Source organism: Lepidochelys kempii, chromosome 5 (genome assembly GCF_965140285.1).
Source record: "Lepidochelys kempii isolate rLepKem1 chromosome 5, rLepKem1.hap1, whole genome shotgun sequence".
Lineage (NCBI taxonomy): Eukaryota > Metazoa > Chordata > Testudines > Cheloniidae > Lepidochelys > Lepidochelys kempii.
In genome coordinates this window covers 94,365,938-94,389,511 of record NC_136384.1, presented here as the reverse complement: position 1 = coordinate 94,389,511, position 23,574 = coordinate 94,365,938, and the positions used below count along the sequence as shown (strand labels likewise).

Sequence of the window (23,574 nt, the reverse complement as noted above, 5' to 3'; positions counted from 1 at the left end):
CTACAAACCTTTAGGAGAGGATTGCAGAGTACCTCCATTAAAGTTTCGTGGAGATCTCTGAGGAGGAGTCAAAGGATGTTTCTGTGTACATAAACAAACCGATCCCCGTGGCTCCCCTTGCCGCAGGGGAATGAAAAGGAGATAATGCTACCTCACTTTTTTTGTACCGCTACCCCTTGAAGTACAAGTAAATTTAATGAAAAGTTAATACCTGTATCCTGTTGAGTGGGGGGTGCCATCAGTACATCATTGTAATGGGAAATATAATTATATACTTACCTGAGTTTCTTTCCTTGTATCACGCTCGACTGCCAGGACTGACTGGACTGTGGTGGACTCTCAAACAGGTCCTGGCTCGCAGCATAGCTGGACCTTCTGGTCGCATATTCCCCCATCTTCCTCCTCCATCTCTTCCTGAGTCTCACTGTTCATGCCACGGGACTGGGGCTTAGGTTCCTCAGAGGAACCTGTGATTGTCTGTGGGGTGGTGATGGCATCTGTCATGTATGGTATGCAGCTCTTTGTAAAAACGGCAGGTCTGCACCTCAACACCTGATTGACTGTTGGTCTCCTTGGACTTCTGATATGCCTGGTACAGTTTCTTTGCTTTCATGTGGCACTGTTGATGGTCCCTGTCATACCCCTTCTCTTGCTTGCACAGTCTCTTCTCTTCGGCCCAGGAGATCCAATATCTCCTGTTTACTCCAAGCCAGAGCTCTTCTGGAGCATGTAGCTTGCATGGTCAGCTGGGCAGTTGCACACAACAAGGGAGAGCTACTAGGTTTGCTTACCAAGGTGGACAAACAGGAAAAGGCAGGCAAAAAATTTGTGGGGTTTTGAAGGGCAGGGAGACCTTCTGGTCTCCATGACTCCTGGTCCATGGAGGTCACAGTTGTGACCAAAGCAGTCAGTGTAGGGCACTGTGGGACAGCAGCTGGAGGACTGTGAGTGTCCATGTTCGTAACACAGCATCTACATCCATGCTGCACTGACCTCAGTATGTCGACCATGGCTCAGCACTGCGTGGGGTTATGGTGTTACTGTGTCGCTGTAAACAGGGTGCTTATATCAATGGAAAACCAATGAAGTATAGACGCGTTGTAACTAGATCTATGCCCGGTGGCTAACATGGACCTAACTTTGTAGTGTAGACCAGGCCCTGGGTGTAGGGAACAATTTTTCAATGCATGATGAAGGCTGTCTTCACAAGCAACTTATATCGGTATAACTCTGTCACTTGGGGATGTGGAAAATTCACAACTCTGAACGGGGCAGTTATACTGACCTGATTACCAGTGTAGACAGTGCTATGTTGACGGGAGGGATTCTTGCTATGGTGGATTGTCCATCGGTGTAGGTAGCATCTTTACTGAAGCACTGCCACTGCACCTTTTGAGTGTAGACAAGCCTTTAGAGAAATAATCACCCACTTGAACTGCAGTAGCACAATCATGCTCATTACAAGGAACGTCGATGATAGTCAGCTGAATTGATCCAAAGGATATAGTTACAAAAGAACGTTGCCCCACTTCTTTTATGGATACAGTATTATCTATTAAGTACCTAAGCCCATTGACATCAATGGAAAGACTTCATTGGGCTTCAGATTGGGCCCAAAATTAAGCATTTTCAGGTCTGCAAATAGAATCTTTTATGGTTTCTATATTTGTCTGTGCTAATTGCCTCTGCTTTATAAAATCTTGGCCCATAATGGTTTCTTCACCTGTTCACGTCTCATCCTCTCACATTTATCAAGTGGTATACCTTCTTATGTGTGCATGTTCCATAGTGTCAAAGCTCTACGGGCTTAAAAGGAAATGAAGAGGTTCAAAAAAAATTCAGAACTTCACCTTTTTACATGCATTTACAAAGAGCAAAGGGAACATTTCCAAAAAGTCTCTGTGCCAATTTGTCTTGCTTGAGGGCAGGTGTAAGCATATATAATTTTAATGCTTCTAATAGGAGTGTAAAAATCTGCCTTAAAAGTAAAGGAGTACTTGTGGCTCCTTAGAGACTAACAAATTTATTTGAGCATAAGCTTTCGTGAGCTACAGCTCACTTCATTGGATGCATTCCTTTTCTGTACGAGTTTTTCATGAAGTTGATAGATTTCAACTCCATACAGCTAAATTCAGTGCCTTGCATAATGACGGGTTTCAGAGTAGCAGCCGTGTTAGTCTGTATTCGCAAAAAGAAAAGGAGTACTTGTGGCACCTTAGAGACTAACAAATGTATATGAGCATAGCTGTAGCTCACGAAAGCTTATGCTGGAAATGGCCCACCTTGATTATCATGCACATTGTAGGGAGAGTGGTCACTTTGGATGAGCTATTACCAGCAGGATAGTGAGTTTGTGCGTGTGGTTTTTGGGAGAGGGGTGAGGGGGTGAGAGAACCTGGATTTGTGCAGGAAATGGCCCAACTTGATTATCATGCACATTGTGTAGAGAGTTGTCACTTTGGATGGGCTATCACCAGCAGGAGAGTGAATTTGTGTGGGGGGGTGGAGGGTGAGAAAACCTGGATTTGTGCTGGAAATGGCCCAACTTGATGATCACTTTAGATAAGCTATTACCAGCAGGACAGTGGGGTGGGAGGAGGTATTGTTTCATATTCTCTGTATGTATATAAAGTCTGCTGCAGTTTCCACGGTATGCATCCGATGAAGTGAGCTGTAGCTCACGAAAGCTCATGCTCAAATAAATTGGTTAGTCTCTAAGGTGCCACAAGTACTCCTTTTCTTTTTGTCTTAAAAGTGCCACTGACAGAACAAAATTAGGCCTTTATGCTGAAGTGGTGAAATTCTAGAAACTGCATAGCCCCTTCCTAATACTAATATCTGTTAAAATCATGTTATATCGGCACACGTAGATGTAGTGGTTTTGAGTGTTTTACTAATTTGGTTTATAATCTCAGTCTTTTTTTTTATTTAAAGTGTTTTAATGAAATCCTGTTTTTCATGATCTAGATCAAGGGTTCTCAAACTTCATTGCACCGTGACCCCCTTCTGACAACAACAGTTACTACAGGATCCCAGGAGGGAGGACTGAAACCTGAGCCTGCCCAAGCCCTGCCTCCCCAGGGCAGGGGGTGCAAAGCCAAAGCCCCACCTCCCCAGGCTGGGGAGCCAAGGCCAAAGCCTACGGGCTTCAGCCCCAGACAGGGGCCTCTAACCTTAGCCCCACTGCCCAGGGCTGAAGCCCTCGGGTTTGGGCTTTGGCCCTGGGCCCCAGCAAGTCTAAGCCAGCCCTGGCGACCCTGTTAAAATAGGGTTGCCACCCACAGTTTGAGAACCGCTGGTCTAGATTAATATAGAACTGAAATATGCTTATGCTGTTTATGCACTTTGCTTACAGTATAATTGTGGAATAGTAGCTTAAAAATGTGACCAGTCACTTTAGTATTGTGCCTGTGGGAGGAAATTAACAAAATACAGTGGTTATATGCACTGATGACAACATTATTGCCTCACAATAGTGCCAGGTTAATTTACCTTATTTCTTGCAAGCTTCATAAGGAATCAGTGGTTTTCAGTAACTCAGTTTGATGCAAGAGATTCTGGCAAAAATCACCAGATTTCTTGATAAGGATGCATTGTAGAAGTATAGAATGATTTAAATCAAAGCGACTTAAATAATTGATTTTAATTATGATTTAAACGAGCAAGCAGGAAACCTTGATTTAAAGAATCAATTTTAATTGTTTTGCATTTGTACTTTTTAGTGATTTTTTTTCCCCTAAAGAGAGGTTGATTTTTGTTAATTAAAATTGTTGTTAAATGGTTAATTTAATGGTTGATTTAAAAATATTGGTTTGAAACTAAATATAGCCTTTACACTAAATTTGATATGCTTTTCCTGACCAGGAGGCTATGCTGTATCTATACATATTTATTTATTTAAGGACTTATGTAGCTTAATTTATATTTATTTAATTTTAATTTTTACATTTTGTGTGTTAGAAAATGGTGAATTTTGCATTTCTTATTTACTAGATGGCTCTCTTTTTTTTACTTGTGATTTTTTTTTCAAGCTCTATTTGGATGGAACTTCAGATTCAATGACAAATGCACAACAACAGTATTTTAAATTTATTTTTGTTAAATAAAACTACTTTCAAACTACTGTATGCACAAGGAAATAAGTTTATCAAAAGGTTTATCAAAACCTGTTTTGCATTTAAAACTGATTAACAAAGCTGTATTATCTATAGTTAGTGAATTGAACAGATTGTTTCTGGTCCCCATGCCTATAATATTTTAGAACTAGTAGATCTCATCCTCTCACACCTAGATTTTATTCATAGATTGGAAGAGGAAAACAAGCTTCCCTGCTTTTTCAGCTCCCAATTGGTTTCTTAACTTTGAATATACTAGCCATTGAACTGAACTGAAGAGAATATTCTCTCTGTACTTGCAAAAGAGCCCACTGCTGTCAAAAGCTGGTTTAGCAAATCAACAAATTCTGGTGTGAGGTGCTTAGACCACTGACTGGTGGAAGTCACTGGCTAACTTTCTTTAAAACTTGGCAACAAACCTGTATTGCTTAATATTTTTTTCTACTTAATTTAAATTAATAGGTTATAATATGACTTAATTTTAACTAGGGCTTTCAAACGATTAAAAATTTATTGTTAGTAATCACAGTTTTAATCACACTGTTAAACAATATTAGAATACTATATATATATATATAATATATATATATATAAATATTTTCAAATATAGGCTCTGGGCTTCACTCCTGCTTCTGCCACCTTGGTATTAGGCATTTATATTAGCAAATTCTGCATGGATTGCTAGTAGTTTGTCTACCCGTTCTGTAGAGTGTGTGCTGTACCTTCCTTGTAAATCCGTCTCTGCCCTTTGGCTCAGGATTACGATCTCTTGCACTGTTCTCTTCCATTGTACATTTTGTACAGCTGACATGGATAGTGAAACTACCTAAATTCTGACATTCTGGTCTGCAACTCCTTTGAACACATAGCGCACAAGAACAGAACAAAGCAGCTGGGTTCTGCAGAGTGAAGAGTTCAGCGAGTTTTGCTCTAGATTCATTAAATGCATCTGTTTACCAATGCTGAAGTGGAGGATGGCATGGAATTAGTTTTTGTATACACTAGTCTGTTCTGGAGGATCTCTCACTCTTTCTTTACCACTAGTGTAGCTCCCATGGTGGTGGGAGCGAGACATAGTAGATAGAGCACAGGCATTTTTACCACTACACCATGTTGGACTTTCTCTGTTCAGGGTTAATTAACATGGTAGTAGAAATGCCTGTACCCTTTTTATGGTATGGTCTCTGTTGTTACTACTGTGGTGGTGTGATGGTGGGTAGTGTAGACACAGCTCAGTAGAAGCAACAAGAGAGGGTGATGAGAAGACACAGGGATAAATAGAAAAAGGAAAAATGATACTTGTCTGAGTTACAGGCGCGGTAGGAGAATGGATTCCTTGGCCTGGCCTGTTAATCCAATATGAAACACACACAGGATAGGGTAGAGAGAACTCTTTTTGAAGAAAAGAACTGGTTATTATAATTGGAAGAAAATCCGTTCTTTATTTGCTTGTGTACAAGAAGGAATGTTGGTTTAAAGAAGTATATTGGGAGTTACACCTCCTGCTCTGTGCACTCTTACTTCCTTGTTCTCTCCTACCCTTCTGTTGGATATAAGCCCTGTCCTCATTAATTGGTGGGCAGGATATTGTATGTGGTTTGGTTTTGGCATCATGCTGCTTGCTATTACAGCAAACGTAGGATAACTTGTTTAAACACAAAAAGAAAAGGAGTACTTGTGGCACCTTAGAGACTAACCAATTTATTTGAGCATAAGCTTTCGTGAGCTGTAGCTACAGCTGTAGCTCACGAAAGCTCATGCTCAAATAAATTGGTTAGTCTCTAAGGTGCCACAAGCACTCCTTTTCTTTTTGCGAATACAGACTAACATGGCTGTTACTCTGAAACCTGTCATTTAAACACAACTGCCAAACAATGGGAAATTGAATAAATCAATCCTGAAATACATATGAAGTTCAGGTTAGCCAGCTGCCATCCTATTCAGCGTGTGCCTTTCCTTGCATTAGTGTTATCTTCAGATTGCACTGGATATTTGGTGATCAGTCCTGTTCCTTCTTTTTTCCCGGATGCTATGCATGGCATCTATGTTTCGTCACAATAGTGACCAAATAAAGCAGAGCGTCTGTATACAGGCATTATGTTTTAAAATAGAGTAAAACAAGCAAGCTGCCACACTCAAGGCAAAAGGTATGTGTGTACAATGAACTCACTTGGAGGTCTTTATTTTCTCCAGATCCTGTAATTTTAGGGGTGGGTGGGTGGGTGTGGGTGTGGATGTGGATGTGGATGTTTTGGTGGAGAAGTGGTTCCTTTCGGTCTGAATCCTGACAGGAGTGCCAGTGCAGGGAAACTCTTAGTGAGGCTCTGTGCAGGGGGTCTCTGTCCAGATCCACTTGTAGAATTGGGGCATTAGTGGCTGAGTCCATTGTGCATTTTGGTTTGTTTGCATAGTATGTCAGTGAAATTTAAATAAATGTCTAAGAAGCTAGCAATAGGATAATTGTGATTGTCCTTCCTATATCTAATGAAGGGCTCCGGTTTACTAGGCTCACGTCTTCTCTCCTCTCTGTGGGCCTGATCAAAAACCCACTGAAGTCAACGGAAAGACTCGCATGGACTCAAATGGGATTTGGGTCAGGTCCTAATAGAGCAGAATTACCATGTAGCTGTTCTGGAAATTTACTCCTTTGTTAAATCCATACAGAATATACTTACTTTAAATTTTCTTTAATTTTGCTAAGATTTTGGAGAGTGGACAAAACAAGAGATTTTTCTCCTCTTTGCTCTTGTTATTTGAGATTTGTCCTAGGGAACAGAGCAGTATTTGTCCCCAGTCCTTCATGGAGACATAGTTCTTATGCATGGTGCGGGAGATCATTTTTACCATAAATTGTAGGATTGACTTGTTTTTGCAAAATTTAGCTGAAAACTGGAGCTCTTATTCTAGCAACTTCAGTGCCTCTTAGGCAACTCTTGATAGCTATTTAAAAAGCCTCTTTTTAACTGTTAAGTTTTCCCTGCCCTAAAACTAGTACTTAAATGTCCTTTACTGTAGTATTGGTGAGGAGGATTTTGCTCTGCTAGCCTCTTGCCAGAGTTGTTTGGAAATCTTGTGGGTTTTTTCATATTTTTTCAATGCTTTAGAAATAATTGTTACCTCAAAATTATTGGACTCTAATGAAAAGAAATACAGCATCACTTCGAGCAAGAGAATATTCACATACCAAAAACCTTTAAATTAGGGTTAAAATGAACGTTATACTTCAAAAAACCAAAATGCTCAAAAGTAAAAAATTTAAAATCCAAGGGTCAGAGTCTGTTCTCTGCCTCAGTGTGAAAAGAACAGCCTAGGGGAGGAAAAGGGAAGCCAAAATGGCATTAAACCACCTTTGTGCCTTTCAAATTCTGGGCTCCTCTGCAGGGCAACATGTGGGTTGCCAGCTTTCTAGTAGCACAAAACTGAACACCCTAGCCCCGCCCCTGCTCTGAGGCCCTGCTCCCGCTCACTACATTCCCCCTCCCTTGGTGGCTCGCTCTCCTCCACCTTTGTTTCACTGGGCTAGGGCAAAGGGGTTGGGGTGTAGGAGTGGGGGGGAAGGCTCCATCTGGGGGTGCAGGCTTTGGGGTGGGGCTGGGGATGAGGGGTTCAGGGTGCGGCAGGGTGCTGCGGGTTGAGGCAGGGGGTTGGGGCGCGAGCTTACCTCTGGTGGCTCCTGGTCAGCTGCACAGTGGTGGGCTAAGGCAGGTTTCCTGCCTGTCCTGACTCCGCACTGTGACCTGGAAAGGGCTAGCAGATCCGTCTCCTAGGTAGAGGCGTGCAGGAGGCTCTGCACGCTGCTCTTGCCCACACGCACCACCCCCAGAGCTTCCATTGGCTGCAGTTCCCGTCCAATGGGAGTGCGGAGCCAGTGGCCCCTCCCCCTAGGAGCCCGACCTTCTGGCCACTTCCAGGGCGGAGTGTAGAGCCAGGACAGGTAGGGACTAGCCTGCCTTAGCTCTGCAGCACCGCCGACCGAACTTTTAATGGCCCAGTTGGTGGTGCTCACCGGAGCCACCAGGGTCCCTTTTTGACCGGGTGTTGCATTTGAAAACTGGACACCCAGTCACCCTAGCAACATGGCCCCTAGCACAAGTTAGGGAAGCCACTAAGGGCTGCTGTAACTGACTGTGTCTTCCCGCAATTGCCAGAGCTCCCCCTTGTAGCTCTCGCTCTCTTTCTCCTGCATGGTGGGATAGCATAATGTTGCTTATGCTGCCATTTTGCTACCCCTGTGTGGAGGGAGCTCTCTGGGGGGGCTTGAGAGGGGGCTGTTTTTCTGCCCCATTTAAGTCCCCGTTATGTCACCAAAGCTGTTTAAAGGGGACTTGCACAGGATCTACCCCAAGATTCCTACATCAATCTTAATTCTTCGCCACATCCCTACTGTAATGTAAACATCCTTTCTACCACTGTCCATGGTATTCTCTCTCAATACAGATGAAACTCTATCTCTTCCTACAAAACTCTTCATTAACAGTTGCATTTGGGATTGACATGTGACTCTGCTAGAAACTATATCTGGATGAGAGCTGGTTGGGATGGGGGAGAGGTGAATTTGAAAAAAAATAGGAATATTTTTCCTGTATGTATAATATATACACATTTAATTTTTTAACTTAAATTCATTGAAATTTTTCAGAATTTCAGACAGCTGTGCCTAGAGTCCTAGGGCCAGATTTTCTTGCATTCCAGCCTCTGTGCACAGCTGTTGTGGCACAAAGGGGTAGGAAAACATCTGGATTGGGCCAGCTGAGACTTGCTGCTGATAATGGGGCACTCTTAGCTGGTCTAAAACCAGTATATTTGGTTCCTGAACCAAATGTTTCTCCCAATACAGGAACATGTTGTTGTTTGGAGGGGGAGAGGTATGGTGGGAAGTAGCTGGAGTATCTGGCTATCTGCAGCCTGCATACGCTTTGGTGTGCAAATTGGTCCTAAAAATCATGACAACTAATAGGATCTTGATACACCCCATCTCCTGCACTGTGCTGAGCCAAACAGCTGAGCCAAACTGCACAGCAGAAAATCTGGGTCTTAGTTTTGAAATATAGTTCAGAGCTGACCTCTCAAAGTCTCCTGTTCCACTATAGCATAAAGACACCATTATACCTGGTGCATCCTTGTGATGTGAGGTCTTGCCTATACTATACTCAATTCAGCTTCTGGCTATAGATCAGAGAACAATACACTCCCCATAAAGGCCTCAGATCTGGCTGAACCCTCTTCTGCACAAATGCAGTGACGTCAACAATTAGCCTATATTGTGGAAACCATAATCTCCAAAGCGTGTGCGTGGTTTTTTTTTTTTTTTTTTTTCTAGTATGGCATTCATTTCTGTAGTCTCATCAGCACAGTGCAGCTCCAGCTAGGCTCAGCTACTCAAGTATATGGATCTGATTGTAGGATTGGGACTGATTCTGTTTTAAATCAATGTTTTCAAATAAATATCCCTTAAAACTTTCAGGATGTAGCCATCCTAACTGATAACAGAAGTAAAGCATCACTCAAAGCAAGATAATATAACGGCTGAAGCTTGTAAACTGTGTTTGATGGAACTGTTTAAACTATTAAAATTTACATTTTTAGGGATTGAAATAATTAACTTTCACATTTTTGACAGACGTGAGAATGGAATTTTGAATTTCCTTCCCATGGTTGAATTGCTCTGAAATGTATCAAGAAGGGGAATCTTCGTTTCCTGTGATGAGGAAGCAGTGTGACTACTGAAATGCATTCCTTTCCTTTTCAGTACATATCTTTTATTTAACAAGATTCTGTTGTAAGGAAAAGGTCCTGGGTTTTAGGATGGAGCATATTTTCAACAGAAGAACACACTGCCCTGATGAATAAAAGAAAGGCAGGTCTTGGAGCAGTTCACTTTGGGGAAGGAGGGACTATGGTATGCATCTAGGAAGGTAGTTACCTAGATAAAATGCTCCCCTCTACCTCCTTTCACACATCCACACTGCAGTTTACTGTCTACTCAGAGATACATTATTTCAAGCCCTGCATGTGGTTGAAGGGTTAGAAAAAAGAAAGGGGGAAAAAAAAAAGAAAATCTGTGCTTAATTGACTAGAAAACAAATAATTTTATTTTGTTTCTGATCTTCATTTATAGCACCAGCAACAAGTGGTGCAGGCTGTGGAACGTGCCAAGCAAGTGACCATGGCAGAACTGAACGCAATCATTGGGGTATGTGGTCTTTCCATTTTAGCTCTAAGTGTTTGTAATTAGCTCTTTTTCTTTATTTAAAAAATAAAAGTTAAAAATTTGTTCCATCAACTGAGCAAAAGTTGTGGACGGCAGTGAAGTTAAGTAGTCTGACTTAATCTGCATAAAAACTGATTGCTACATAAAAACTTTATTGAACCGTGGCCATAAGGTGAATAGTGTAACTGTTTTATCCATCCCTCTGGGAATCACCTTTTTTTTTTTTTCGTAGTTTTCTTCTTTTTATTTATTTTTTTTTAAGGAAAACTTTTTTCATTTGCTTAGTGCTGTTCAGTCTGCCTCTGTAACTACCTTATAGGTAGCATTTGATTTGCACTGCTACTGAATGAGGGTTTTTACCTCCCTCCCCCCTCCAGTCCATGTGCGTGATGGCCAAAAATAGCGAGTATCCACTTTGTAGATCACTTTATTAAAATAAAAAATCCCCTCCCCCCCAATCTACAATTAAATGACAGTTCTCAAAGGAAGTGATAGGTGCCATGCTCCCAATTGTCTGAAAAATACAGGGCCCCTCGTCTGAAAACATTTCTGGGAACAGTATAGCATAGTGTAGAAGTCCTGCAAGGTTTTAGGGGTTTGGGCAGCCATAATGTTTATGTCTTATGACTCAAGAGGAAAGGAAAAACAATTAAATATTGGCTGTTCACATTGCATAAAATAAAGGTGAGAAATCATAGCTTAATAGCACATTATTCACATCTATAATTATGCAGCTGATGCAAGCAGTTGTTTAAGCTATTCTTATGAAGATACTACAACTGTACTTTCCTTTTTCTATCCCCTCCAAAATGCTTTTTCTTTTGTGTATAGATTATACACAAATCTTTCCTTTTTTTATTCAGTGTATCAAACACACTTTGAAATGCTAATTATTCCATTTACTTTCATTAAAATTCAAATTGCTGAGTGAAGATGTGGATAAGGGTCGCCAAATAATCAATCTGAAGTGAAGATATTGCTTCAATTATGCCTCTGTCTTTTAACAAGGAAATCGGGACTCTCTGATCATTGCTGACGGTAGTGTAGAGCAGTTGTCTGATTGTAGCTTGTTTTTAATAGTCTGTTTCTAACTCTATTTTGTATCCCTCTGACCACAAGAATATACTGGTAGTCAATTAGAAGATATAAATGGAAAAGAGTAACCTTTATTTCCTGTGAAGTGCCCCTTGGAAAGAAGGGGATGAATCAGAGCGAGTCATGTAGAATCATGAATAACATTTGTTGTATGTCTTTTACGCTCCAGTGGGGAGAGTGGGAGATGAATAATTTCCCAATTAGTTTTCATTACCTAACCAAAATACTGCCTACTATTAACATTCTTTGCATAAAGTAAGTTGTGAAAGATTGGATTTTTTTTTAAAGGTATATGTGTATGTGCTGCATGTCTCTGTGCATTGCATTGTGTGTGTGCCCACATGTATAAAGCGTATTTTATAAAATTGTATATATAAAGTTGTGTGTGTGTGTGTGTGTGACACTCAACATTACATTTCTTGAAGAGTCTATAATATGTTTACTTTCTACCAACTAGAGAATCAGGTATTAATGTAAAATGTGTGGCATTATTACAAATGTTGCAGATTTTACTTGTTGGTTTAAAGTTCTATCCTACTTTCCATGAACCACTAAAACAAACACACACACACACACACACACACACACACACACTATAAACAAATAGAGTGGATGCTTATTCAAGAGTTTGGTGATCATCTTCTTTTCTAAAGGACAGAACTAAAGTTCCTATTTTGTCCAAGACTGTCTGAGCCTACTTTTTCAGATTGATTGAAATTCTACCTGGCCCAGATTTCCTAAAGGCTGTAATTTGTGCCTTGAAGAAGATAACTCCCCTTTTACCTTCCCCCCCAAAAATACTTTGTACTTACTGTATTTCTTTTGTACACTCTTTTGATTTGGAAAGGTGGGGATATTTTATGTGGATCTCTCGTAGTTTTTGATAGAACTGCAATATTCCTGACCGAAAAATTCTTGTTTTGTGATTTAAATTATTATATAAAAGGAGTAATCTGATAGAATCTTTAGGAGATTTATTAGGAAAACTGATTGAATAAGATAGCAAGTTATCAAATCAGCATACGTTTTAGTTGTATGGATACCCCTGAATAAATCTATATGGGTATACCTGCACAGAAAATAAAAGCAAAATTATGACTGTAGCACTAGCACTAGAAAAACTCTGACACACTTAAAATGCATACCAATAAAAAAGCAAAGAACATAATTAGAACATACAACTTCTTTTTAAAAAACTTTAATTATGCTCTGTCTTGTGTTAGTTTGCAGTTTGCTAGATCTGCCAGAGTTCCTGCTGTTGTAACATTGTGGTGTTTTTAAAAGGATCCACTACTCAGTGGCTGTTTACTATTTTTTTAAAAAAATAGTCTTTATAATAACCATTTAGTTCTGAGCTGGAGTTGTACTGGACTTAGAGTTTTTAAAATATAATTGTGGATAACTAGTTTCTGTATACTGAGGGCCCTGTATAATGCTTAATGTATACTGAGATCCCAGGGCAAAAGCCCTTTTTGGTTTGAATGGTGGACTGCGGCTTAGGATTTCAGAATTGGATTCTATGAGAGTTAAAGATGGCACAAGAAAAAAATGAATGTGCACGAATTATATGAGTTTTTCTCTTTGAGGCTCATGTATATATTTTTACACGAATGTACTCGGATTTAATGAAATCTGATGAAGCATCTTCTTTTTAACTTTGCAGTATTATTCTATCTTCATTGGTAAATGAACCAAATCACTGATCCATGCAGTTTAAATGCAAAATACTGAAGTGAGCCTGGAACCTGGAGAGACTGCTTGTTCTCTTGACAATAAGCTAGTTGTGTTTAATGGAATGAAACATGGTTATAATGACTTCTTTCACAGGTCATGTTCAGTTTAAAACTGTTGACAGATTGAAACAAGTTAAATTTTTTTTTTAAGAAATGGTGAAGGGTGGGGGGAGGACAAAGTACCTAGATATCCTAAATACACCAGAGAAGTATTTTAAACTTAAATGAATGCAGACTTTTTAACTGATGTTTGCAGTAGTCTATATTGTTGATTAGAGATCTTATTTTGAGTCAGTTCTCTTGAACAATTTGAACCCTTCCAAGTTCACGCTGTTGGGATAAGGAATCTTATGTTTCAGCTGATCTTGTCATGTGCCACTGTGTTTGTTTTTAAATTAGAAACAGCAAGATCATACTGTTGGAGCAACACACATTGTAGTCTTAAATCAGTAATATGATCTAATTAGGAATGATGTTTTAATTTCCTGCATTATTAAATAGTCATCTAACTTCCTTAAAATATTTTTAATCCATTATTCTGTATAATCAGAACATGCTGTGTGAATGTGGTTGCGTTTTAATAAAGGGAAAAGGCACTAATGTGTAATCAGAGTAATTATTTTTTTTCTGTTTGTGTATCTTTAGTATGCATATTTAAAACTGTATATATGTTCAACTGCACTTAGGTAGTAAGACCGAAATGGAGGCTACCATTCATATGCGTGTTTATCACAGAGAGAGAGAGAAATGTACTAAAATCCAAAAAAGAACAGGTATGTGATAGTGTTCAAAGAAAAAGCAGTTTAGCACAAGATATGCTGAACCTCCATTTTTAGCAGTGACATTTTAATGATAGGAAGTCTGCAAAATTATTTGCCATCAATTGTGAAGGCAATAACAAGCCTTGGTGGTTTTTCACACTCTCTGTGTTAAGTGCTTTCAGAATGACAGCGTAAACTGTGTTAGAGAACTCCAAGGAAGTAAAACTGATTAAAATGTTCATGCTTGAATGGTGCTGATGGAATAGTTCATTTGGACTTTCTCTACCTCCTGCAGCTCAAGCTGAAATATTAAAATTCAGTGGATTTAAATCTCTCTCCCCTCAGCTCAGGAAAAAAACATTACATTTTAATAGGTTTTAAACTCATAATTCATTGGCTTGGAGCAGCACTATTAAATCTATTTAAATATTACTTGTATTACTAAGGATATGATTTAAATGATTTTGCCTTTACCAATCTATATGTTTGAGTTTAAAAAAAAAAAAGCTTTGGTTTAATTTGTAAGCATTTTGTTTTACTATGTCAGTTTTTTAAAAATAAGATTCTGTTTTTAAAGTTACTGGCAGTTGCTGGAAAAAAGACCCTTTTTATATTGTGACATATAATTATCAAGCTATCAAGTTCCCTCTTCAATACACCAGTTATCAAAATTTCCATTCCGTGTTTTAGACTAAAACACTTGTTTGCTTGAGCTCGGAAGCTGCGTGTTTTTTTTTCTTTTTTCTTTTTTAAATGAGTAGTCCATCAGCCAAACCGCTCATACTTTCACAGCAGAAGTGTGGAACAATGACTCTTAAGAAAACAATATGTCATCTTTTATACATTCACAGATATGAGGATCTTAGAAAGCGGTGTGGTGTAGATAAGTGCACACAAGTTCTAATAAAAACTTAGCATCAATGCATGCTATTATTCCCTTGGCGCCAGTGGTCCAGAGCTCCTGCTGCTAAATGCTAATGCATTTTTGCACTGGTGCTTAACATATAGAGCAATTTCTGACTCCTTGTGCAAAGAGTCTTCTCTCTGCCTTTCAAATGAGATTACAATGTAGGTAAGAGTAAGGGCCTCTGGTCTCAACCAGATCCTCAGATGATGCACTGAGAATCTGGCCCTGGATCTTTAGAAGGGAAGAGGAGCTAGCTTTTCCTCCAGATCTAAACATCTAGACATTGTATCTATTTGTGGGAGGGGCAAGCAAAGCTTTTTCTCTATAGATTGTGGATGTTTTAATTTCAGTTTGTTCAATAAAGCCATTCTTGCCAATTGTGTACATTCGAAGATGGGAACTTCTGAGAGGAAGGAGGGTGCAGTATGAATTAGTAAATACACTCTGACCCGTGTGCAACAATGATTTCTCTCTCTGTCTTTTTTGTTGTTTGATCAAAGGCTCTGCCCATATTATGCAGTGCTTGGAGTTTAAAGGCTGTAAAAACAAATTGGCCACCTGCTGTATACTGTACACAGATTGTTATGGTGGGAAGGCAGAAGAGGAGGTTGGCTCAATGATGTATCTGTTTTGTGTTGTGTTTATTTGCATCGTGTGCCCAAGGAAATATTGAAATGCACTGTGTCGTATTTAATTACTGTATTCAGTGTTTGTGTATTGAAAGTGCAAGATGCGTTGGATCAAATGGCTTGCAATTTGTGACGGTATCTAGTGCTTTCAAGTGTATTCTTTATCCTTTTGAGTTTTGATGATTTAACCGGGTGCAGAAGGCTGTAACATTGGTAACTTTTGAATTATTCATCTAAAATCTGGATAGGTCGCAGGTAGGGTTGCCAATCCTCAAGGATTGGCCTGGAGTCTCCAGGAATTAAAGATTAATCCTTTAATTAAAGACTGTCATGTGATGAAGTCTCCAGGAATACATCCAAAATCGGCAACCCTAGTCCTGGTTGATGCTGTTCTTGGGGTGGTTGGGTTTCCCGCCACGTCCAGGTGCCAGCTACAGAACCTTATAGCAGTTGAAGCATAATATAAACAAGTCTCCTGCTCTCCTCAGCGCTTGCTGTAATTCAGAAGGCCTGAAAAAATAAGAGAACCTGAGTCCTCTTTAGGATTTTTTAGGCAGTTAATTTTAATGCAGATGTTGATTGTTTAGTATTTCCTTTCAGGGGTGCGCAAACAATTTGTATAGTGGGGGTGCTGAGAGCCATTGAACCAAACTGTAAACCTTGTGTATGGTGGAAACCACTTGAAGCCAGGGGGTGCAGGAGCACCCCTAGTTCCAGCACCTATGTTTCCTTGACAACTGTTCCTAGTGTATATATTTTAAAAGAGCCTTGTTACGTTTGGAACAGAACCTTGCCATTTCTCTGCTCATGCTGGGTGTCCTAATTGTTGAATTATATTGAACTGTCTTCACCAGAGTACCCCGTGACATGCTGCAGTACAGGTTGCAAATCACTTATTACCTCCCACTCACCAATGAGTGAAGTCTGAGGTCTTACTCATTGCGATTTAAATAAGTGCATATGGCATGATCAGTGTCATATTTGATCAGGGGAAGCTATGGCTTCTGACTCCACGTTTCTCAAGGTCTTCAAAATCCTTATAACTAAGTTGTGTGACCACCATATCTTTTTGAATTGTAGTCTTTACAGGTGTGTGAAGCCCTGTGGAGAATTTGCTTCAAGTTCTGTGGCAACAGCGTGTGTTGTTGCAGACAACCACATGCAATATTTTCCCTCTAACTGTTTTTGTAAGCTAGCACTTCATGCAAAGGAGAAAAGAGGGAGAAAAAAATTGCTTAGGAGGTCTGTAATCTAACACGCAGAAGTTGCTGACATACCAAACCTAGGATTTGTCATTCCACATCAGACCATTGGTCTATCAAGCACAGTATGTTGCCTTCAGCAGTGGCCTACACTGATGCATCAGAGGGAAAATGTATTTTGTAATACACCTATGTGATTGTGCAGTATGGTGTGGGTGGAGATTTCCTAATGATCATATCCTGGATAATACTCAGCTGGAAACATAAGGATGCAAAGATACCAGGGGGAAATGCAGTTGTCTTTACATGAGCCTGCCTGGGGAATAATGTGAAGTCATTATCAAGAGAGTCATGGTTTCTTTAAAACTAGTGTTCTAAAATAATCTCTAAGTACACTGTACACCCATGATATAAACTTTTTTTTCAGTCGTATTTTGTAGGCTGGAGCACTCAAGAATTAACAGTGCCCTGATCCAACAGAGCACTTAAGCACATATTTATCTTTAAGCACAAATAGGTCTGTTGACTTTGATGTGCCTAAAGTTAAGCGTGGGCTAGCCTGAGGTCTAAATTATTGGAGAAAGAATAATATAGAAAAAGAAAATATTTAGGGGCATTAGTGTGTGGCAGAAGGAATAAAACAGACATTATTTGAAGTTCAGATGATTTGTAATTATTTTGTTAGTGGGTGATGCATTAGCTAAGACCATTCCTTGCATACTGTTTACAATTTTGCAGGGTCTTACTTCCCGTGAACCTGAGCAGCCCACATCACTAACATGTTTAAACACCTCACTAATGTTAATTAATTTATCCTAAAAACCCCATTGTGAAGTAAGAAGGTACTACTTTCTCCATTTTAAAGATGTGGAAACTGAGGCACGGAGATTAAGTGGGTCACCCAGGATCTCTCACGCAGTCTGACAGATCTGTAAATTTAACCCATCTCTTCATAGTCCAAGTCAAGTGCTTTAGCAACAGGAGCTTTCTTTACCCAAGTTGCTGTATGCGGAAACTGCCCTAGAGAGCAACAAAAATTATTCTGGATTTCGGTTATTTGAATAATGGAGACGAGAGTAGAGAGACTGGAGTGCTGAAATTTTAGAAATAAAAGGACATAGGTCCTAATTACAGCCCTATGTGAAGAACTGGCAGTGTATCCACTTACGTCCGTACTGAATTGTGGTCTGCGGGTTCAACCCTTCTCTCCCTGAGATCAATGGGAATTTTTTAATTGGCCTAAATATGAGCAGAAGTGTAACACAAGTGGAGATTTCCTGAGGAACAGAATATATTGAAAAGAATGGATTGATGCCAAGAAGTTGCCTACTAACAAATTTCTGTCCCAAGTAAAAGATGTGCTGAAGATAAGGTAGAGTGTGTCTGTCTGTCTGTCTGTCTAAAAATAGGCATATAATATAAACATTTAAATACTTAAAAATGTTGCACAGTATAAGAATTAGTCACTGTGGATATTAGAAATAGCCATCCATCAGTTCTATGCCTAGCAGTTAAAAACAGGAGGATGAAGAATCATTTTAGATGTAAAACACGATAAACAAATACAAACCTATGTGTTTTTAATGTCGACCCTTGTGTTCTTACGTAACTCAGACTAACTCAGTGTGGCTCTTTGCCCTCCTCTAGTGGCTAGACCTCAGAGAGGTTTGAGTATATTGCTGACTCCATGCTAATGGCTCAAGCAATACAGGCTCACTTTTTAGATCCAAAGGCCGTAAGTTCAAACTTGTACATCATGAGGGGCGTTGCTAAACTCTTCTTCTACCCCCTAAAGGTTCTGTAGTATGTGACTCATGAATCTCATGTGGCATTCCTTCAATTTTCCATAGATCAGTGGTTCCATACTTTTGCATACCAGGAACCTATTTTACAACAGAAGTTTTAGGACCGCCTATTTTGTAGTTTATGAACCCCCTCCAATCCACCCATAAAGAAAGGGGTGTGGTTGCAAACTTCCCTCCCTTTCTCCCACCAGACCTTTCTGCAGCCTCTAAGTTACAAGTGCATGACACAGACCTTCCACAGTCTCTTAGGCAACAGGCATTGTGCAAGGCAACACACACAGAGGAGGTATGGAGATTAAATCCATTTCCCTCAATGGGTGGATAAGGTGTGGATAGAGCATCTAGCTGAAATAGGTGTTGCTACTTCTATGCACCCCATGTGTGGGCAGTGAATGTGTGTCATTATAGTCCCATTGTCGCCATTCCTAGCCCTCGCCAGACCACCCTCATCCTTCTGTTCTCCATGCTGATCTGTGCTTAGTTGTTGTTGGTCCCAGTGCCCCTGCCAATATCCTGCACAGTGGAACCTTGGAGGTTCTTCTGCATTTGGAGACTTCTGCCTTTTCTGTTGCAATAGGTGAATTTCATCCATGAAGAATTAAAGTTCCCTTTCATAAGTTAACAGTTGACAGTGGTGACATTTTTTTAAAAAGGGCTTAAGTGGAATAATTTATTCAGGAATTTCTGCCCTTTATCAAGAAGCTGATGCCAAATAGTGTTGTTCTCTTCTCTTCCCTGCCATTCAGGCCCTAGTCTACACTAGAAAATTAGGTCGGCATCACAGGTGTTGGCTTCCAACTTTCCCCAGGAGTGCTCAACCTCTTCTTGGCCTGCAAACCCCCTCCCCTGCTCCACTCCACCCCTTCCCCCAAGACCCCACCCCCACCCCGCCTCTTCCCACTCAGTTCCGCCCCTCCCCCAAGCATACCCCATCCCCCGGTCCTCCCCCTTCCTCCCAGCACCTCCTGCATGCCACAGAACAGCTGATCCACAGGAGGGAGGGGGAGGAGTTGATTGGCTGGGCCACTGGTGGGCGGGAGGCACTGCGGGGGGTGGGAGGGCAGCTTGGCTGCCAGTGGGTGCTAAGCACCCACTGATTTTTTTCCATGGGTGCTCCAGGGCTGGAGTCGGCGGCTCTGGTCAGCATAATGACGTCGCATAGGGGTGCGAAAAATCCACATCCCTGAGTGGTGTGGTTAAGGTGATCTACATCCCCATGTAGTCAGCACCAGGTTGTTGAGAGAATTCTTCCATCAACGTAGCTACAGCCTCTGGGGGAGGTGGGATTACCGATGCCAATGGGAGAATGCCTTCCGTCTGCTGCAGCATTTAAAACATAGACATGACCTTAGTTATAATTCAAAAATGTGTGGGTGGGAACTCCTGTAATTTTACATAAGATCCTGATTCCAGATGCTCTGCAAAAATGTGCACACCGAGTTTTGCAAGTGACTAAACGTGTTCTTTTATAAAGTGTTTGCTGCATTTCTTTGGCTGAATCTTCCTTTTTGTTGTTTGTTTGTTTGTTTTGTTTTCCTTTTATAACCCTAAGCTATTTTGTTGATTAAGAAATTGCTGTACAAAATGGATTAATGGTGATACATAGTATCTGTATTCAAGATCAAGAATGGAAATGTACTCCTATTTTGTCTTTCATCCCACTTGGTGTTTCTGAGTTTTTCTTTCTAGATCATCCAAAGAATCCTGGAGGCACTTGGGTAATATGTGCTTCCAAGAGTTTCTTCAGTATTTTGTGTGTGTGTGTGTGTGTATATATATATATATATATATTTGTTTTAAATAGCCTTTATTATTACATTATGACAGTCACGATCACCCCCCGCCCTCATAGTTGTCCACGTCTGCCTCCCTTTCCTTCCTTCACGTTGTCCAGTGTTCTAGGATTTAAATCCATGACTGTGAATTAATAAGAAATTTGCTACTTGTTTTTTTTCTGTGGCCTTTAGTCCCTCTGTGCCCTTTTTGCCTCTTTTACTTTCTCTACCCGGTCTTTCCCTACTACAGGCATTCATTGAAAGCACTCTTGTTCCTCTTTGTGGTCAGAAATGAAATCCATCAGCTTTTTCCAGTAAATTAGCTCTGTGTGTGAGAAGGAACTGTTCTGAGAGCTCACCTGTGTCTGATACCCTTCCTTCCACTCCCCATACCAAGCATTCCAATTTTCAAAGTGATGGCTCTCTGTGTAGTGAGACTTTGAAGAAATCAGGTCATCTTCTGTGTTACATGCATGCTGCTACTTCAGTTACAGCAAACCAATCTTATATATTGCATGCATTTGGCAATATTTTTCATCTTAATGGAGGGGCTGTTGCATGGATCTCTTTTGCAGCTGATTTTACCATGTCTTTTCTCACTGTTAGATGATTCATTATGTAATCAGAAAAATCTGGGGGTGGGGGAGTTGTGTGGCATTACCTCAGAAGGGAGACCTGTGTGACTGTTGGAGGAAATATACAACTAGTGATAATTGTGGCAGGTGATATTAAGAGGTCTGTGCATGTCATGTGAAACACAAGACTTCCAAGACAGTGTCTTTCTAATTCAGAGTCATGGGTGCCAAAGTATTCTAATCTCTTATATTTAATTGCTTTACTTGCTAATCTTTGAACCATATATTGACATTAACCACTTCCGCTTCCATGGTTTTTGTCTTTTTCTTTTTCCTTCCTTTCCCTTTCACCTGCTTCAGTTTTTTGTAGTTGTTTTGTATGTGATGCTGTCTTAATTGTGATTTCACCTGAGCAATCATTTAATCTATGAAATCTAAAAAGAATTTTTTTTCTGGATACTTCCTTGATGTTTTCCCCCTCCCCTGCTCTGTTGCAAGGTGTGTGTGTGTGTGTGTGTGTGTGTTTTCACAAGCAGAGAATATAAAGTAGGTCTTCGAGAGATTCATTTGTTCACATCAAAAATGTCTCCAGGTTAGAGGAGGATGTTTGGATAATAGCAGTGAGTTTTCAGGGTCTATAAAGGGAAAAGCGATAGATTACTCTGACACAGAGCTGCTTGGAAAGTATCCAGTAGACACTTGAATCCTTTCCAGGAAAATAGGCTTTGATTGTGCTGACTATAACAAGAGAACATTAGAAGCTAATTTGTTAGTGGGTTTATTATTGCATTTTACTATACATTTGATTTCTTTTTTTTTTTTTTAAGATGGGGAGAGGGGGAGGAAAGAGAGTTAACTTAGCATCAATGTTTAGAATCTCCTTGGTAGAAATCAGTGATATTCAGTCTCCAGATAGAGAAACTTTTTGTAAAATACTTTAAACTTTCCATTTAGAAGGGACAAGAGTAGTTTCACAATTGTAAACAAGGATGTCACTGTAGAGTGTCTGTAAGAAAAATCCTACTGAGAGAATCTCTTAAAATACTGATTAATAATAAACAGATGTTATCTTTTATTTGATATGTTTTTGAATGTTTGATCTCAATTTCAAATACGTAGGTTGTTTCAACAAACATTTTGCTTAATGTACTTTTAAAAATATTATTTACGTTTTTGGGTTACCTCTTAGTTATTTGATTCCTCTCCACCTTTGTAACAGCACTTGATGAAATAACAAATACATGCAGCACTATTCTATACTGTACTTCTCAGCCAGTTTTAGATGATAAAAGCTTCTTCAATTGAGTTAACTGTTGTCATGATTAAGCACCCAAAATTATTCTGAGCAGTTTACAGTACAAATAGAAAGAAGTATGTCCTGCCTTAGAGTTTACACACTTTTATGCCCTAATCCTGCAGACACTTAAGCACATGCTTAACTTTATGTATGTGGATAGTCCCATTGTAGTCCACAGGACTAGGTGTGTGTAAAGCAAACCACATGTACAAGTGTTTCAAAGTTATATAATTAGGGGGTAACAAATAAAAGGGGGAAAAGGGTAGAGCCACATTTTCTGGTCTTCTGTGTTCAGTTGTGTGACAAAAAGTAAATTTTAAACTGGCTGGAGGTTCCCCTTGGAGAATGCTCTCTGCACAGAAGAATGTCCAGCAGTCCTGTACCAGCTGCCCTGCCCTGCGCAACCCAACCCCAGCGTGAGTGAGAGGAGGGGGAGCGCTGGGTGGGAAGGGCATCCATTACACCTGATCCCCTGCTGACTTACAGTGCTTGCACCGGGGCAGAGGCTAGAGTAGGCCCTGTGCTGCTCTAGCTTCCACTGGGGTCAGGAGGCTTGAGATCAATAAGCCCAGTTGGACACAGCGGAGAATTGGTGTCAGTTTGTGTATTATTGTCTTGAGTATAGTTATTCATTCCAAAGGTCACAAAATGGCAGTTAAAGATGCACAGAGAACTTCTAGCTCTCACCCCTTGTGCAAATGCTTTACCACACAGCCTTTTAATTTTATGATCATACTACTTTTCCTGCCTCCTTTGTACCCAGGATTAATGGTGTTCTGTGAATGAGGTAGATGAGCGGCGTTTCATTTTTATCATTTCAGCTTTTGGACCAATGTCTGATTGGTTAACCCTCCCTATAATATGGCAGGGTGCAGGACTTCTCAGAGCCCTTCCTCTTTCTGTGTGCATGAGTACAAATCATAACCACAACTCATAACCTCTTAAACCTGCAGTTCCACTCCAAGAAAAGCAGATGTGCACATCCAGTGGGATCCTGAGATATTGTTCCATGAAAATTTCCACTCAGTTTATAAAGTACACATATTCAGTATCCATGGAATGTTGGGAGTTCTATAGTTTGAATCATTTAATACAACCCAGTGTATGTACTCAAACTGTTTTCTTCAAACCATTGCAACTCGGCCAAATCAAATCTCACTTTCCCTTGGCCAGTGGAAGGCATCTTTGGGCTATGGCGAATTTCAAGTTTCTAGCCCCTTCTGCTGAGGTGCATGAGCCGTTCAAAGAATGGTTGCAGATGGGTTATTTTTTTTCCCCTAGCAGAGAAGCTGCCATTTTGTCCTCCCCCTCCTTTCATACTTGAAAACAGCTCAACTGTTTTTAATTAAACTGGCAGAGAAAACAGATCACTTCTTGATCAAGAGCAAGTGAGCCAAATTTCATCTGAGAAGATACAGCTTCGAGAAAGTTAGAAGCTACTGAGGATGAGCCTTTGTAAAGGAAATATG

At 40.2% G+C, this 23,574-nt stretch overlaps 1 protein-coding gene across 7 annotated transcripts in view; it reads left to right on the top strand.

The window, feature by feature from the left end:
* Positions 1-23,574, top strand: part of TLE4 (TLE family member 4, transcriptional corepressor) — a 121,059-nt gene that overhangs the window by 42,452 nt on the left and 55,033 nt on the right. For 4 of the 7 annotated variants that reach the window (XM_073345091.2, XM_073345084.2, XM_073345083.2 and 1 more), the window contains exon 6: positions 10,234-10,308. The exons of the other annotated variants lie outside the window; for them this stretch is intronic. In XM_073345091.2, the coding sequence (XP_073201192.1) occupies positions 10,234-10,308 (75 nt within the window). The remainder of the gene's footprint in view (positions 1-10,233; positions 10,309-23,574) is intronic. 7 annotated transcript variants of the gene reach the window in all.